The sequence below is a fragment of the Meles meles genome, chromosome 1 (genome assembly GCF_922984935.1).
Source record: "Meles meles chromosome 1, mMelMel3.1 paternal haplotype, whole genome shotgun sequence".
NCBI lineage: Eukaryota > Metazoa > Chordata > Mammalia > Carnivora > Mustelidae > Meles > Meles meles.
Genome location: NC_060066.1, coordinates 180228036 through 180244836, shown reverse-complemented (window position 1 = coordinate 180244836; position 16801 = coordinate 180228036). Strand labels below are relative to the sequence as shown.

The 16801-nt window shown below is 54.6% G+C and overlaps 1 protein-coding gene across 2 annotated transcripts; it reads left to right on the top strand.

Annotated features, from left to right (window-relative positions):
* Positions 1-3658: 3658 nt before the first annotated feature.
* On the top strand, positions 3659-8997 carry DMBX1 (diencephalon/mesencephalon homeobox 1). Of its 2 annotated transcripts, none has more exons than XM_045978427.1 (4): positions 3659-3821; positions 6962-7140; positions 7391-7739; positions 8546-8997. In XM_045978427.1, exons 1-4 carry the CDS (start codon positions 3668-3670, stop codon positions 8995-8997), a joined length of 1134 nt encoding a protein of 377 aa, XP_045834383.1. In that variant the 5' UTR covers positions 3659-3667. The 2 variants fall into 2 exon arrangements, with proteins under 2 accessions (XP_045834383.1, XP_045834376.1); XM_045978420.1 differs by having other exon boundaries at positions 3668-3819; positions 6945-7140.
* Positions 8998-16801: the final 7804 nt, after the last annotated feature.

Genomic DNA, 16801 nt, shown 5'->3' with positions numbered 1-16801 from the left:
CAAAAACTGTGAGATCAGCAATAATTAAGTCAATTAAAATGTCACCACATCAACAGCAGTGAGTCTTAAAGCAAAAAAACCCTGCAGGGGTGGGGGAAGGGGATGGATAAAATTACCTCTAAACTCTGTTCCCTCTTCCCCACCTGGAGCTTGTGATGCCTTTTGGGGCCTGGCTTCAATCCCACGTCCACTGGAACACATGGATAACCTTCCCCATCCCCACCCTCAAAAAAGGAAAGAAAAGATATAAATGTGAAAATCACCAGTAATCCCATCTGCTATCTCCCAGAGATAACCTCCGTTAACATCTCAGGGTCTCACCTTCCAGACTTCTTTTCTATGCATATTTATACATACATTACAAAGATGAGATCATATCATGCATACTGTTACCTATTTCTTCCACCCAGCAATATATTGTGAGCATTAGCACGTACAGATAGATACACATCATTGTCTCAGACTGTGGCACGGTATTCCAGCGCGGGCGTGACTGTCCCCTCATTTACTGAACTAACCTCTCTCGATGGACAGTGAGGTTTCCAATTGTTCGCCCCCACAGGCGGAGCTGTGATAAACATTCCTGTACACACATCTCTGCATATTTGAAGGATATGTTTCTGGAAATGGAATTGTTGACTCAAATGAGGCTCTTTCTAAAGGCTTCTGATGCAGGAAGGAAAGCTCTTTTGTCAGCGAAGTAGAAGGACCATTTGCCACTTCTCTAGATAACCCTGGGTAATCATTTTTTTTTTCATATTTGCTAATCTGATTGGTGAAAAAAATTGTATCTCATTGTTTCTACTTTTATTTCTTCGGTTACAAGGAAAGGTAAGCTTTTTGTCCTAGGTCAAATGGCTATTCATGTTTTTCCTAATAAGTTGTCTCTTCAGTTACTTTGCTGTCTTTTATTAAGGGGACCATCTTTTTTTTTTTTTTTAAGATTTTATTTATGCATTTGACAGACAGCGATCACAAGTAGGTAGAGAGGCGGGCAGAGAGAGAGGAAGGGAAGCAGGCTCCCTGCTGAGCAGAGAGCCCAATACAGGGCTCAATCCCAGGACCCTGAGACCATGACCTGAGCCGAAGGCAGAGGCTTTAACCCACTGAGCCACCCAGGCACCCCCATCTTCTTGTTTTGAGAGAAGAGCTCTTTATATATTACAAACATTCTCTTATTTTTATTTGTGCTATTTTTTTTTATCAATTTTGCTCTGTCATATATATGGCAAAGATTTTTCTAGGTTTGTTGTTTGCCTTTTAGCTTTGTTTATGGTATATTCTATTCTACAGTGTTTAAAACACTATGTCGTCGTGTCTATCCTTCTTTTCTCTTAGATGTCTGCCCTTGGCGTCATGTTTACAGGCACAGAATGGTCCTCTCCAAGAAAATGTTGTTGTTAGGTGTTACATGTGAGTGTTGACTCAGAAATCTATAAAGCCAGCCCTCAGCTCCTGATTTGTATTTCCCACTGCCAATTCAACACCCTTTCTTGGAAGTCAGATCCATATTTCACACTTAGCATGTCCCCCACAAAACCTTGATTTCTGTTGCCTCCTCCTCAGACCCCCTTCTCCCTCAATGCTCCTGACTCAGGAAAAAGAGAGAGAAAGCATGAGGAGGGGTAGAGGGAAAGGGAGAAGCAGATTCCCTACTGAGCAGGGAGCCTGATGCGGAGCTTGATCCCTGGACCCTGAGACATGACCTGAGCAGAAGGCAGATGCTTAACTGACTGAGCCATCTAGGTGTCCCCCTTTCTTTTGCATAGGCTCTACACCCAATGTGGGGCTTGAACTTACAACCCTGAGATGAACAGTCACATGCCGTGCCAACTGAGCCCGCCAGGCACCCCGAGTCATGCTTTTTTTTAAACCTCTTTTCCTCACATCTTGCAGCTAACCTCTCAGCAGTCATGTTGATTCCTCAGAATATGTCATGAATCTGACCGCATCTCACAGCCTCCACTCCTGCTGCCTAGCGGAAGGCACCTGGGTTGCTGGCCTGGCTTTCTGCGGTGAACCGGGCTCTCTGCTTTTCTTCTTGAACCTCTGCAGTCTGCTCTCTGCAGCCAAAGTGAGCTTTTCATGACAAATTGTATCATGTTCCTCTTTATTCAAGACCTCTTGAACCTCTTGGAACCTCTTCCAAAAATGCCAGAAGTCTCCCATCAGTGAGGGGATAAAATTCAAAGTCCTTACCATGGGCCCATGAAGCTCTGTGGGGTCTGGCCTCTCCTCTCCCTCCAGCCCCATCCCTTTCACTTGCTCCCTCCCACTCTGGACTCCAGCTGCCCTGGCTTTCTTGCTGTTCCACACACACTCCAAGCTTCTTCATGCCTCAGGGCCTTTGTCCTTGCTGTCCCTTCTGCCTGGAAAGCCTTTGCCCCAGAACTTTGCATGGCTTCCCTCAATAGCACAGAGCCTTTTCCGGACCACATGTTCTCAAATAATCTTCCCTTTTCCTCTTGCTATTCTCCTCCTCTGTCTTATTTTTCTTCAGAGCACTTGTTCCCTTCTGACATTATTACATATATTTATTTGTTGTTTGTAGTTCTCCCTCAGAATGTAAATTCCATGAAGGCGAGGACTTTGGTACTTAGTAGGTGGGTGCTTAATCCATACTTATTGAATAAGTATGTGTAATATATAAATGTGGGGAGTGTAATGTTTATAGATAATGCTGCTGCGTGGCTGGGTCTCTGTGAGACTGTGAGCAGAGGCACGGGAATAAGGACACTGAATTTGTAGATGCTGCTGAGTTTGTGTGTGAATATGATTATGCCTTCCTAAAATGCCACTCCAGGCTGACCTGGGGTGGGCAGTGTGATGAGGACCGTGAGCGGACACCTGGGGCCTACAGGACCTCGTGCTGAGCTGGGCAATCTCAGTAGGAAGGACGATAACTTGGCCACCAAAGAATGAAGCTGAAGCAGTGTGGGCAGGCTGGGCCCTGGCTTGAATATGTGGCCTCCGCATGTCACTGCTCTTTCTCTCAAGCCTTAGTAGACCCATCTGTAAATGGGGTCGGTTGCTCTTATGGAAATGGTAAATAGAGGGAGGAAATGGTAGTAAATCTGTAACAGTCACAACAATAGTATTCTTACATCTGTGGGGCACATGAAGGTCCTAACCCAAGATCTCGTCAGGGCAAATGCCTCAGTGTCCCCCGTCCAGCTCTGGACTTGGCCCCATGTGGGCCTCAATAGTTGAATGAGTAATAAGTGTGTGAGTGAATCGGTGAAGGTACAGATAAGTCACCTGGGTGACTAAGAGGAGACACAGCTTCGGAAAGCAGCAACAGGGCTGAGAAATGACAATGACTAACATTTTTTAGCACGGGCTATGGGCCGACCCTCTGCAACAGTCCCATGTAATAAGTCCTATGACTAGCCCCAGTTTGCAGAGGGAGAAACTGAGGGTTGAAGAAGCGAAGTGACTGGCCCAAAGTCACAAAATTCCTGAGTGGCAGAGTTAAGATTCTGGCCCAGGCAGTCTGACCTCGGAGCCCAGAGCACCGGGCGCTTTCCAATGGAGGGGCAGATGCTCTTGGGGGTGAGGCAGGTGTCCCAGGTCTGGGCTGGAAGCAGGTGATGTCTCCCGAGGGGAGAGTGCGCTACCCTGTGTCATGTCCCCTGTCCTCCCTGCCCATCCGCAGGCGCATGCCGCCATGCAGCACTACGGGGTGAACGGCTACTCACTGCACGCCATGAACTCTCTCAGTGCCATGTATAACCTGCACCAGCAGGCAGCCCAGCAGGCCCAGCATGCCCCGGACTACCGGCCGTCAGTGCACGCTCTCACGCTGGCTGAGCGCCTGGCTGGTAAGGGCCATGGGGATGGGACCCTGGGGACACAGCAGTGGGGGCTGGGGGTGGAGGAGGGGTCTGGGTGGGGAGGCTCTGGGAGAGTCCCCCAGAGGACGGAGGGAGCACTGAGAATATTTCCTCCAGGAGGCTCTGGAAGTCGCAGGTCACTCAGCAACACAGAGAGGTGTCCATTCAAAATCTCTGCATGACCAGAGCCCTCCTTGTTTGCCGGCACCGTGCTGGGCCCTGAAGCGGCCCTAAGCCTTCAGATTCCTTTCATAACCCTATGGTGGGGGGAATGCATTAGCCCATCTCCCAGAAAACTGAGGTAGGAGGGTAAGGGAGCAGTGAGGATTATAGCGGGAATTATCGGGAAGAGAGCTGGGGTGCCCAGGGGAGAGTATTTCCGGCATGGGAGTCACGTAGATAATAACAGCTCCCATGTTTTGAATGTGGAGGATGGGCCAGGTGCTGTGTGAGGTTTTCTCTATGCATCAATTTCAAGGCCGATGAAGAGAGGTTATTATGTCCATTTCATGGATGAGGAGACTGAGGCTCAAAGAGGTTACATCTCAGTGGGGGTGGGGCTGGGGGGCTTGAACAGGATGTGATGGGTAAAAATAGCATTTTGAAGTCCCGGATCTGTGGTCACTGCAGATCTGCCCATTCACCTCTCCTCTCGGAGCCAAGGTCTCCCCTCATACAGAGGGGACAATAGGCTGGCTGGGAAGTTGTTTGAGGTAACATACTCAAAGTATTCGGCAGAGCCTGGGAGGAGCTCAGAAGTCACAAGGTAAGTGGCCCCAAGGGAGCTGTAGGCTTGTGTCCCCCTCTGCCTTCAACGAACGTTGCTCTGCCTTTCAGCCTCACACTGGGCAAGAGAAGGATGTGACAGCATAGGCTAGGGGCGTGATTCCTGGGGGGAGGGGAGTGCCTCCCACTCTCTCCTGTCCCAGGTCAGCTGGTGAGCCCCTGTGGGCCCAGCCCTGTGCCAGGCAGTACCCAGAGGGCTGGAGAGCTGTCCCCGGGAGATCGGCGCTTCGAGACACCTAGGAGAGCATGGCAGGAGTGAGGCCAGGATCCTGTGGTGGGACAGCTCAGAGGCTGGTGTCTTCAGAGAGGACTTCCTGCAGGCTGTGGGGCAGGAGCCACGCCTTAGAAAGGAATGATTGGTGAGGGGAGCCCATGAGCAAAGGCACAGAAAAGGGGCAAGATATGAGGACCCCGCCTGGAAAGAGGTGGTGGCCTGGCAGGGAGGGGGAGGCGGCATTCCCACTCCTTGAGACCCTGCCAGCCTTGGGGCCAAGTCTCAGCAGATAAAATAGAGCCCCGGTCACCTTCTCTAGATCAGTGTGGGGCATGAGTCTTCAGTGTGGGTATGATCTTACCCCGGCTCTGGCGGCTTCCCTGCTTGGGCTTGAATTCCCTATGTCCAACCTGTGCGAGACCCAGAGAGGAATTGGGGATGGGGGCTCCCCGCCGCTGGTGGAGGCAGAGGAACTGGAATAGTTAGCCCTCTACCCCAGTTCTCCAATTCCTAAGAAGGAAGAACATGAGCTCCAGGTGGGCCTTTGTTTGGGCAAGTTCTGGGGATGGGACAGATAGCTGGGCCTCCCCTGTGATCACCCAGGCTTTTGGTCCCTGGAGCCAGTGGCAGGATGCTGAATTCTTGCTCCCTCAACCAGGGTTTAGCTGACTGAAGAGGGGTCCCTGGTCCCCAGGTAATGAGCAGGAGCTCAGTCCGTGCTGGGATTAGTGCCAATTTGTGAGAGGTTCAGGGCTCCCTCTTGAAGCTGAAGGAGCAACCCCAAAGTCTGGGCTTTTCTGGACACCCAGTTGCCTCCTTCTTCATTTAGGGGGTTGTGGATGACTCCCCAGTCCCTGGCACACGGGAAGGCTCTGACAGCCCCATCAGAGCCTGACACAGCTCGAGTTCTCTTCAATGTAGACAGCCCAGGACCCTTTATGGGCAGTGGGAGGCAGGGAGAGAGGTTACTGTCCATCCACTGGGGTCTAGTGAAGCTGAAGGGCTGGATCCTAGATACTAGCCCTAGGCAGACCTCTACTTTGAGTTGCTTTCTTTTCTTTACTTTTAAGATTTTATTTATTTATTTGAGAGAGAGAACATGAGTGGGGGTAGGGGCAGAGGCAGAAGGAGAAGCAGGCTCCCTGCTGAGCAGGGAGCCTGATGTGGGGCTTGATCCCAGGACCCTGATTCGGGGCTTGATCCCAACACCCGGGCTCATGACCTGAGCTGAAGGCAGAAGCTGAACCGACTGAGCCACCCAGGCGCCCCCTGAGTTGTTTTCATGTTACCATTGTGAGAGCAAGCCTGTAGAAGTGGTGTTCCCCCAGGTCTGTCTCCGCTCCAAACCTGCGGTGGTTAGAACTTCATCTTTTCGTTCTTCTGTGAGGAAGCGGCCCAAAGGGTCAAGACTAGATGCGAAAACTTTCTTGTGCTCTGAGGGTCCTGCCAGAGTCAGGTTTCCTCCTGAGGAGAAATGAGAGCAGGGGCCTCAGGTCCTGCCGTCAGAGACTCATAGGCCAACTCGGATAATGGGAGTCATACCCAGAGGACATAGAATCAAGTACCAGTGAGTTAGGGCTACGGGTCAGACCTCCTCTAACTAGACCTTGCAGGTACGTCCCAGCTGCCAGCAAGGCTCCGCATAGTCAGAGGCCAGTGTCCTGCCAGTATCCAGAATCTAAGGGTCATGGGATATTGGAACCTTGGTGACACTGATGTACAGATTATTAGCATCACCTGTTCTCAGGATAAGATACTAATAGCATCCTAGGACTTTAAGGATCTTAGAGCAGTGTCCACCTCCCTACCCACCCAGACCAGATGAGGAAGACCCCTGTGAGTCATATTCCTGACAGATGTTCATGGAGATGAGTTAGACCTCTGGGTGTTGTCAGAGAGGACTTCCTGCAGGCTGTGGGGTCCTTACAGCGAATGTGGGCATGGGGAGATCTCGAAACCCCAACTGTATGGAGAGAAGATGGTGATTTCCAAGGGGAAAGGGCCAGGACCCAGGTCTGCAAGGGCCTGAGTGTCCACAGTGGGTCAGAGCAAAGTTAGATTCAAAACCTATTTCCCATAATTAAATGGGCCCCCCTCTCCTTGCCCTCCAACGGCTGTACATTTCAAGACATCATCTTGGAGGCCCGCTATGGCTCACAGCACCGCAAACAGCGCCGCAGCCGCACAGCGTTTACGGCTCAGCAGCTCGAGGCCCTGGAAAAGACCTTCCAGAAGACCCACTACCCGGATGTGGTGATGCGTGAGAGGCTGGCCATGTGCACCAACCTGCCTGAGGCCCGGGTGCAGGTAGGACCCCGTTCCTCTAAGGAGACCTTGCAGACCCGCACTAGCCCAGCAGTCTGGCTTCCCACTGCCCTGGAGCCGCCCTTTCCACCCCCATGGAACTGCTTTCTCCTGTGAACTCAGGCAGTGATAGGAGGGGAGTTTTGGAAGGGATCAAGGGTGCACGTTTCCTGGGGGGTGCGGGGAGCAATGCTATCCCGCACCTCCCCTCCAGTGCACCCGCCACAACCCGCAGCTCCTCTCCCATCCCCAGGTGTGGTTCAAGAACCGCAGGGCCAAGTTCCGAAAGAAGCAGCGCAGCCTGCAGAAAGAGCAGCTCCAGAAGCAGAAGGAGGCTGAAGGCTCCCACGGGGAAGGCAAGACAGAGGCCCCAACCCCAGATGCCCAGCTGGAGACCGAACAGCCCCCAAGCCTGCCCAGTGGTGACCCCCCTGCTGAGCTTCACCTGAGCCTGTCTGAGCAGTCGGCCAGTGAGTCAGCCCCTGAGGACCAGCCAGACCGGGAGGAGGATCCCCGGGCAGGGTCCGAGGACCCCAAAACTGAGAAGAGCCCTGGGGCTGAGAGCAAGGGGCTGGGCTGCAAGAGGGGCAGCCCCAAGGCAGGTGAGGCTTGGCAGGTGCTGTGGGGGGTGGGGGCAGGGGCCCAGCCCAGGGAGAACACCCAGATCCTGGGGCGGGTCAGGGGCCTGAGTCCACGGGCTGGATCAGAGGCATGGGGAGTCAGCTTTTACACAGGGCACTTGGGCATGACCGGGGCGAAGTTGGGGGGGAGGAGTTGACCACAGATGGCCTGTGCCAGCCCTTCAGTCTTCAGTTGCTGAATCCTCCAAAGGTCTTGGGGGTTCTGGGGAGTGGGTGGCAGGGGAGGGGACTGACTCAGGGCAAAAGCTATTTATCAACCATTATAGAAATATGATGGTATTTTAACAACCAGTACAGACAAAGTAATGCCTGTTGGGTGAATACCACATTGGTCCCAGGGATTCTCACGGGCGGGAGAGACAGAGCCACATTTCTGAAGAACAGAGCTGTGGCATGAGGCATAGCTCAAACACAAATCTTGAGCCCAGCCAGAGAGCTGGCAAGGGGCAGGAGCCACAGACAGCGGAGGGTACAGGGAGGTGACAGTGCTTGAAATGAAAACGAGAATCCCCAAGAAGTCAGACATGGGGGCCTTGGCAGGCTCCTGACCCCACCCCCCTCCCCCCGCAAGGAAGCCTGGGTCCCCTCCCTCCCAGGAACCTGAGGGATGCTTCAGAAGGTGTGTGGCTGAGATAAGTGGATGTGGTTTGAACAAGCATCTGTCTTGTCTGTGGTGCTGAGGGAGTGGGAATACAGAAGGAGCTCCCTGCCCCGGCAGACCACTGCCCTTGTGCTGAGTCCTTGGTTCTCGGTTTCTCTGCTTGCAGATTCCCCAAGCCTGGCGCTGGCTCCTGCAGCCCCCGGGGGTGGCCTCCTGGGCCCCTCCCACTCCTACTCCTCATCCCCGCTGAGCCTCTTCCGGCTGCAGGAGCAGTTCCGCCAGCACATGGCAGCCACCAACAACCTCGTCCATTACTCGTCCTTCGAGGTGGGGGGCCCGGCTCCTGCTGCCGCTGCCGCTGCCGCAGCCGCCGTGCCCTACCTGGGCGTCAACATGGCCCCACTGGGCTCCCTTCACTGCCAGTCCTACTACCAGTCTCTGTCAGCGGCCGCGGCAGCCCACCAGGGCGTGTGGGGGTCCCCACTGCTGCCCGCGCCCCCCGCCGGCCTGGCACCTGCCTCGGCTGCCCTGAACAGTAAAACCACGAGCATCGAGAACCTGCGGCTTCGGGCCAAGCAGCACGCAGCCTCTCTGGGACTCGATACGCTCCCCAACTGACTGCTGGCCTCAGCCCCAGCCAGGGGTCTTGGGAGCCACCTCCCAGCCCCAGGGTTATCCCCCGATGGCTTGCAAGGAATTAACTCTAGGAGCCCAGGGATCCCGGGGTCTTGGAGTCTTGCTCCCAGTCCCCTTCCCCAAGTCCCAGCCCTAGGTGAAGCCCACACTTGCACACCCTCTGCATGGCCCTTGCTTGGATCCCATGGAGGCCACAGGGGGGTGGGGGAGGCGAGGCCAGGGCGCCTGCGGCCTTCTGCTGGTAGTGAGGCCCGCAGGGGCCAGATCCTCACCCCAGCACAGCCTCCTCCCTGCCTGCGCTCCCTCCTCTCTGCCCCCTAGTAAGTCGATGTGTGGAATGTGAGATATAAATATAAATATATAAAGCTATATTTTCAGGTCCCCACCCACCTGCCCCAGGCCCCCTGTAGCCATTGCCTCCACCTCTGGTGTCCACATCGCTCTCTGGCTCTCTCCTCCCTCTCTTTCTTCCGAGACCTGCCTCTGTCCTGTTGCCTACCCCACTCTCCCCAGCCTCCAGCATCCCCTGCTCTGGACATTGGCCCAACATCTTTCCTCCCCACTCCTGCTTTCTTTCTTTGGTGCTGGCTGTGTGGTGTTGTCAGTCCCCAAGGCTTTGTTTTGTTTGGGATTGTGACTTTTTAGTCTTAGTAATTCTGCTTCTTCCTGTTCCTCGTTGCCTACTTCTTCCCACTTGCCTGTCCCCTACCTGCACGACGCGTCCTCTTAGGCTGCTGTCCCTTTCCATTCCCAGTGGAGGTGGGAAGGCCTCTGGCTGGAGGTCCCCACTGCCCCTGGAGGAACCAGCACTGGCCCCCTTTGCCGCCCTCCCTCAGGCCCGGCATCTAGAAGCAGTCATGGGTCACGTTCTCTTCTCTCTCTTTTCTCACCTTCGAAGCCTCATTCCCAAGATCGAGGAGGAGGGGAGTGGAGGCAGGAGTGGGGTTGAGGCGGGCAGGAGTAAGGCAGCCTTCCTGCCCAGAAGGGCTCCAGGAAGACACCCACAGCCAGCGTTCAGCCAGGACTGACCGCAGGGCTCTAGATCTCTCTGGTGAGACTTCTCTGGCTGAGGGAGGCAGGAGGGGGAGGGGTGCTCTCAGACAGAGGTCCCTCCAGGGGAACAGGGTTGGGGGCAGGTTCTCCTCTCCCACTGCCTGGCCTCCAGGTTCAGCAGTTAGAGTCCATTGCAGGAGTGGGGCTGAGCCAGGAAGGGAGGCAGAATTCTAACTCCTGGTCACACTAAGTACAAACCACACAGCAGTGGGTGGTCTCTATCTTGCTGATGGGCCATCTGGGGCAAGTATTGAAGTGAGGGCTTCCAGCCAGCTAGTCGCTGACACTGAAAGGTGTGCTCCTGTCCTTGGCCGGGAACCCAGCTCAGCAAACTCCCCTTCCAAGCGATGTGGCCTGGAGTCAGCCCATAGCCTCTCTGGGTCTGTGTTCTGGGCTGGATGAGATGGCCTGTAACATTCTGCATGTCTGTGCTCACATCCCTGGTAGGGCAGAAGTTTTTAGTTAAACTAACAACAACAGCAACAACAAAAACAGCAAAAAGGTTCTAGAAAGTACACTGGATGAGTTGGAAAATTACTGTTGCCTTGCTGGGGAGCAATGAGTGGTGCAGGTGCAAGCTTCTGAATGGGCATGGCCAGTCTCTGGGCCTCAGTTTCTCAATACATAGAATGGGTCCCTTTGAGTTGAGAAAATCGGGATGGAATCCTGATCTACCTACCTGAGCTACTGTGCCAGCCTCTGTGGTTGCCCCATCGCCGTGCCTTCACACAGTGTCAGGGGCTCAAGGCAAGGGGAGGAGAGTGACCAGCACAGATTCCAAGTTGTGATCCCCAACTCTTTGTGACTCACCACCGAGCCCTCCACCCCCTGCTTAGAGAAAATGCATCTAGAAAGGGGGGGTGCAGAGTCCTAGGGTGTGTCTCCTCTCCCCATGCTGAGGGGCAGGGGGCTGTCTGTTGGTGCCAGGCACTATTGGCTTACAGAGTAGATGATACCCATCATCCTTGGGTGGGGGAATGTCCATCTGAGCTGGGGCCGATGGAGAGGACTTTGGATGGGAAAAAGCGAGAGAGATGGTAGCCTGGGCCCGGAAAGCTATTTGAACAAGGCAACGGAGTGAGACTAGGTGGCTGGTGGGTCAGGGGGCCCTGGTTTCATGAGAGGCAAGGTTGAAGGCCTTGAATCCAGGCTAAAGGCGTCACCCTGATGGGGCAAGCACCAAGACAGGAAGGTGGGGGTGGAGGGGATGAGTTGAACTGCGATCTGGGATCTGGGATTTGGAAGGTGAATCCAACAGCCACAGGAGCATCAGATGAAAAGATACTTAGGCAGGAGGACTGAAGCAGGGAGGCGGTGGAGACGCTAGGAGACAGAAGGGATTTTTGGTGTGTCTTCTGGGATCAGTTCCAGGAAGTTCTGTTTCTAAAGTGAAAACGGTCTCATCTAGACCAAGCATGAGCACTGATGCTTTTCCCAGTCCCTGGATACAGGAGACTCTTTCTTTCTTTGCTGTCACTGTCGGTGGGCCTCGGAATCCAGCAGCTCTGGACCTCACCACCTCCTCCAGGAAGCCTTCCCTGACCCTGGAGCCAGGCCCCCCTCAGGCTCAGCCAGCTCCCCTCAGATCTTTGTCAACACTTCATTTGATTGAGCCGTCTACACCAGCCCAGAGAAGATAGGGGGAGAGTGTGTATGACCCCCGGCCCCTGGAGTGGAAGTCAACCTAGTTTAGGGGACCAGCCTGAGTTCCTGAAAGCGGCTGAAAGAGAGTGAGAGGACAGCGTGCTGAGTCTCCTACTGGAGCCTGAGGGTATGGGCTTGGAGTGGACCCTTTGTTCTGAGATGGAGGCCTTTCCAGGCCTGCTGGCTCACGCTGAGACTCCGTCTCCGTCTCCGACTGTTCCTTCCAGGAAAGCCTCCTTCTTCACCTCTCCCTCTGATTTGAGGGCTCCGTTTCCCTACTTCTTCATTGTCGCAGAGCATGGTCCAGGAGCCTGGGCCTCTCCCCGACTCCGCAGCTGGTGGGCTGGACAGACTGCTTTCCACCCCAGCCGCTTTGTGACCATTTGTGCTTAGAGGTCATGCCAGGCCGTGGCAAAAACACTGTGTACCGTATTTATTTATTCTGTTAGCTGAAAAAAACAAGACTCAGATTTCCCCCTCCCTGCCCTGCCTCCTGCGTAGTGCAGCATGACGCTCTGTCCTGTGATCCGTCTGTCCGTCTGACTTCCTGTGATGTTGTGACCTGTTCTTTGTCCTTCTTGGCTAATAAAAGAATCCAGCAGCACAGCCCTTGGTCCAGGTTCATTTCCAGAGACGCCGGCCGTAGGCTGAGCGGGCAGCTATCTTAAGGTCTCCTTACTGCTTGTCCAGTGCTGTGGCCGGTGGGGGAGGGGGGAAGGTTGGCCTCATGGCTCTCTCCATGGCCCTTTCCAATCTGCGGCTGTTGTGCCACTCTGGAGTGGTCGTGGAGAACAGAGGAACTGGGATGGGGGGCTTCCATCTTCTGTGGGCTGCTTAGACCACAGCACAGGCAGCAGGTCCAGAGGCAGCGGAGGGGAACCAGGGTAGCTTGGGATGATGGGTCTGTAAGGTGAAGAGAGGCGGGGGGTTCCATGGAAAGAGCAAGTGAGCCAGGACCAAAGGGGGATGACAGGAAGGCAGGTTTGGACCTAAAGCCTGAGCTGTTCTCCAGTGGGACAGGTGGCCTCTGGAGAGAGTTAGCCCATTGTCCTCAGAGATAAACAAGCAGAGAATGAAGAAGGGATTTCTGCTCTGGGTGGCTGGATGGATTAGAGATTTATGAAGGTGCTTCCCACTCAGGGTGAACAGGGTGTGTGTGTGTGTGTGTGTGTGTGTGTGTGTGATTTTTAGCCTATAAGTCTATATGTATGTATGAGAACCTGTGCCATGAATTCCTGTGTGTGTGTGTGTGTGTGTGTGTGTGTGTGTGTCTGTGCATTTCTGCTGCATTTCAAGCAAAGGATGACAGGCCAGCTTCCCTACTCAGACTTCACTGCCCTTTCCTGGGGTTCCAGAGTGTCTGCACAGGGTCCCTGAGCCAAAAGGAGTAGTGTGATCTCGGGGCTGGGATTTGGGGGTGGTGAGAGTCCCCTCTGGAGATTTCCCAGTAGCACCCCAGCCGGCCCTAATAGTGTGAGGGAGCTGCCTGCTGTGCTTCTGGGGGGCAGGTGCCTCAGGCCACAGGGACCCTAGGAGGGCCCTGATCTCCCCACTTCCCTGGTCGGTGCCCCCAGGGGATGCATTCCTCTCTCCCCAGTGTGGCTGAGGATTAGCTCGGGGTGGGGGGGAGCTCCCCGCTTCACCTTGCCTTCCCACCTCCCTAGGCTGGCAGATCAGATGTCTGCCCAAATCTCCCATCGCTTCCTCCCCATCTACCCGTGCCTCCTCTGTACTTTGGCCTCACAGAACACACATTCCTGGGTGTAGAAGGTGACCAGTAATCCTGCAGCTTGAATCCCTCAACTACCCAACACCTGCCAATCATTGGTCCTAATGCCTGTGCCCGTGTGGGGGGCCAGGGGCATGGAAAACATGCTCTCAAGACACTTACAACACGGGGTGATCTGGGGTTCAAAAAATAGCTCTGGGATTACAGAAGGGTCCCCAGGTCAGCCTGTGGAGGCGAGGAAGCCCCCTTGGGAGAAAGACTTTTGAGCTGTTCTTCCTAGGTCCAGTGTTCACCAAGAGGGCAAGAGAGCAGGGGATCCCAGGAGAGGCAGGGCACACACAGGGCTGCAGGACTGAGTGCCTGGGGGAGCCCCTGAACCTGCAGGAGCAGGGGGACTGTCTGGGTGGGGCTTTGAGGATGGTGCAGGGGGTAGTCAGGGGCTGAGAATGGAAAGAGAACCTGGGAGCTTGGACTCCAGCCCAAGGGCCGTGGAGGGCATTGAAGGTTATTTCCAATGGGGGAGTAGGGTGATCAGACTGCATTTTAGTAACACCCACACTGCCATCTTTTGTAGTGTGCTGGTTCTTGAAGAGGCTGGGAGACCAGAGGGGAGGCGGTGGTCATGTCCCCGTAAGAAGAGGGTGGCATCCCTTGGACTGGAAGGAGAGGTCAGGGGAGAAAGGGTTGGATTGATAGAAATTTAGGAAGTAGAATCACTGTGATGACTATAGGCCCCGGAAGGGTCAAGGGCACTCCTGAGTCTCTGGTTTGGCCACATGGTAGATGGAGACCCTTGGGCTGGGGCGCGTGTGAAGAAATGAGCTTGAGCCCCGACTGGCTTTGTTTGTGGCAGTTGAAGGGCCTTTCTGTAATTTATTTATTCAAGGGAAGTTGTTGGAGTGTACAGGACCGGGCTCCGGAGGGGAGTCTGCTCTGCTGACCTCGATTTGAATTTATTTAACAAATACCGCATAGCTCTCTTCCTGGGCCTGCTACTTCACAAACGTTCAGTCCCCCATTCCTCACACAACTCTATGTGGTAGGTACTATTATCTCCATTTTACAGATGAGGACCCTGAGGCACAAAGAGGTTCGATGCTCACCCATGACCTCGCAGCTAGTAATAAGTGAGCCAAGGTGTGACAATGGCCGACCTCAGAATCCACACTCTTAACCTTGGTAGTTGTCAACGGAGACATGGCAGATGAAGCCTTGTCACTACATGAGATCACACGGAGTGTGACGGGACCTCAGGGAAATGCAATGAAGAGAAGAAGGTTCTCTTATGGAGCTGGGATAAGCTACTCTCAGCTTGCTGTTTACTAAGGCAGATAACTGCTCCTCTCTGGTCCTCAGTATCTTCTTCTGTTGAATGGGAATAGTTAATTATGTCCAGCCTGCTTCCTGGGAGGCTCAGATGAGGTAAGAGGAGGAAGCCTTGAAGAGGCCGAGGAGCTGAGTGCTTGGCATGCCGCTGGTGTGGGAACAGCTAGTGGTGGGTGAGATGAGAAAGGCAGAAGGGGGAGTCCCTGAAGTTTCCCCCAAATCTTACGTTTCTTGGGCATTGGCCCCAGTGTTTTTTGAATCCATCAGGAGCCTAGGGGACAGAGAACCTTCTGAGAGGTCGTGGGGGATGGACCCTTTTGGGGCCAGTAGGGCTAGGTCTGCCCCTCCCCCCACCCTTTCCCACAGAGCTGTGGGGACTGGAGCGCCACCCCCTCCACGCCCAATCTCTCATTCTCCTCTCCCTTCTGGGAAAGCCGATTAGAAGGTGGCCTCCTGCCCGCCCCCCTGACAAGTTTGTCTGAACTTCCAACAAAGGCCCTCAGAGGGCTGCGGGAGGGAGGGCCCGGACAGCCCCAGGAACCTGACACCACTGGCCCGGGATCACCCCAGCAGCCCAGGAGGCAGCCCCACAGCTCTGCACACCCTACGGCAGTCTGGAATGTCTCTGGGAGGTTCTGGCTCCACAAAGGCCTGGGGGCTGGGCTGGGGGACATGTTCACCTGGGAGCCCCTCACAGCAGGAAAGGCAGCCCAGGCCAGGGCCCAGGAGGGAAGGCGGGGCTATGCACACATTCACGGGCACACTCCCATACACTCACAATTACACATGCACCATTTCTCTCATTCACACACCCCCACATACACATCTTCTCTCATACACGCGGGATGTGCTGACTTTTGCAATGGACTCCACAGAGTCAGGGTGTCTGTCTCTCCCCTCCACACGGACACACCTCCCACATAAGGCCTCAGACATACAGCCCACAGTCTGGTGCTCGGATGTTCCACACACACTCACCCACCCCCAGACGTGCATTCTTCTCAGTTTACACTTCAGACAGGCGCCCTGGGATGCACAGAGAAGGGCACCAGCTCCCCTCCACGCACAGGCCCCCCCAGTCCCGCAGTCCCCCCGGAAGACTCCGTGATTGCTGCCTCGTGCTGCTGTAGACGCCTCGCAAATGCCCACGGAAGAGTGGGTACTCGGCTGGAGCTGTCCTCCGACCCTCCCGGGCCCGGATCCAAACTCCCTCCCTCCCAGGGCTGCCTTCATGGACATGTGACCTGTGGTCAAGCCCTCAAGCCCTAGAATGTTTTCATGTGGCCACCTTGAAACCCTTCATTTTTAAGCAAGGGCCCTGCACTTTCATTTTGCACTGGATTCCACAAATGATATAGCTGGTCTGCCTCTCTCATCTCAATCTCTTACTCGCTCCCCCCTTTTAAAGATTTATTTATTTTTGAGAGAGAGAGTGCTGAGGGAGGAGCAGAGGGAGAGAATCTCCAAGCAGACTCCCCACTGAGCACAGAGCACCATGCGGGATCATGACCTGAGCTGAAATCAAGAGCAAGAGTCATGGGGCCCCTGGGTGGCTCAGTCCTTAAGCATCTGCCTTTGGCTCAGGTCATGATCCCAGGGTCCTGGGATCGGGCCACGCATAGGGCTCCTTGCACTCATCGGGCTCCTTGCTCAGCAGGAGGACTGCTTCTCCCTCTCACGCTCCCCCTGCTTGTGCTCCCTCTCTCCCTGTGTCCTCTCTTGAATAAATAAATAAATCTTAAAAAAAGGAAAAAAAAGAGCAAGAGTCAGATGCTTCACCAGCTGAGCCACCCAGGCGCTCCTCAGCTGGCGGTTCTGTGGCTTCAGGAACTCTGTCTCCAGGAGGTTCTCAGCTCTTTGCTCCCGCCAGTTCCTCTCACTGCCACGGCTGCCCTCTCTGACCCCAGCCCTCACCAGGCAGCTGAATGTGATGAATGAGGGAACTACTAAGAGCATCCTGTACTTCTACGCCTCCTAGTGTGACCTTGGGGCTCAGTGTCCTCATCTGTAAAATGCACTCAGGATAATACCTAC

What these genes read in the sequence shown, in the direction of transcription:
- DMBX1 (XM_045978420.1), top strand. Translation starts at nt 3,668, where the DNA reads ATGCAGCACTACGGGGTGAACGGCTACTCACTGCACGCCATGAACTCT. An exon ending in ACGCTGGCTGAGCGCCTGGC is followed by an intron (nt 3,820 to 6,944) that starts TGGTAAGGGCCA and finishes CTTGCCCTCCAA; the next exon opens with CGGCTGTACATTTCAAGACA. An exon ending in TGCCTGAGGCCCGGGTGCAG is followed by an intron (nt 7,141 to 7,390) that starts GTAGGACCCCGT and finishes TCCCATCCCCAG; the next exon opens with GTGTGGTTCAAGAACCGCAG.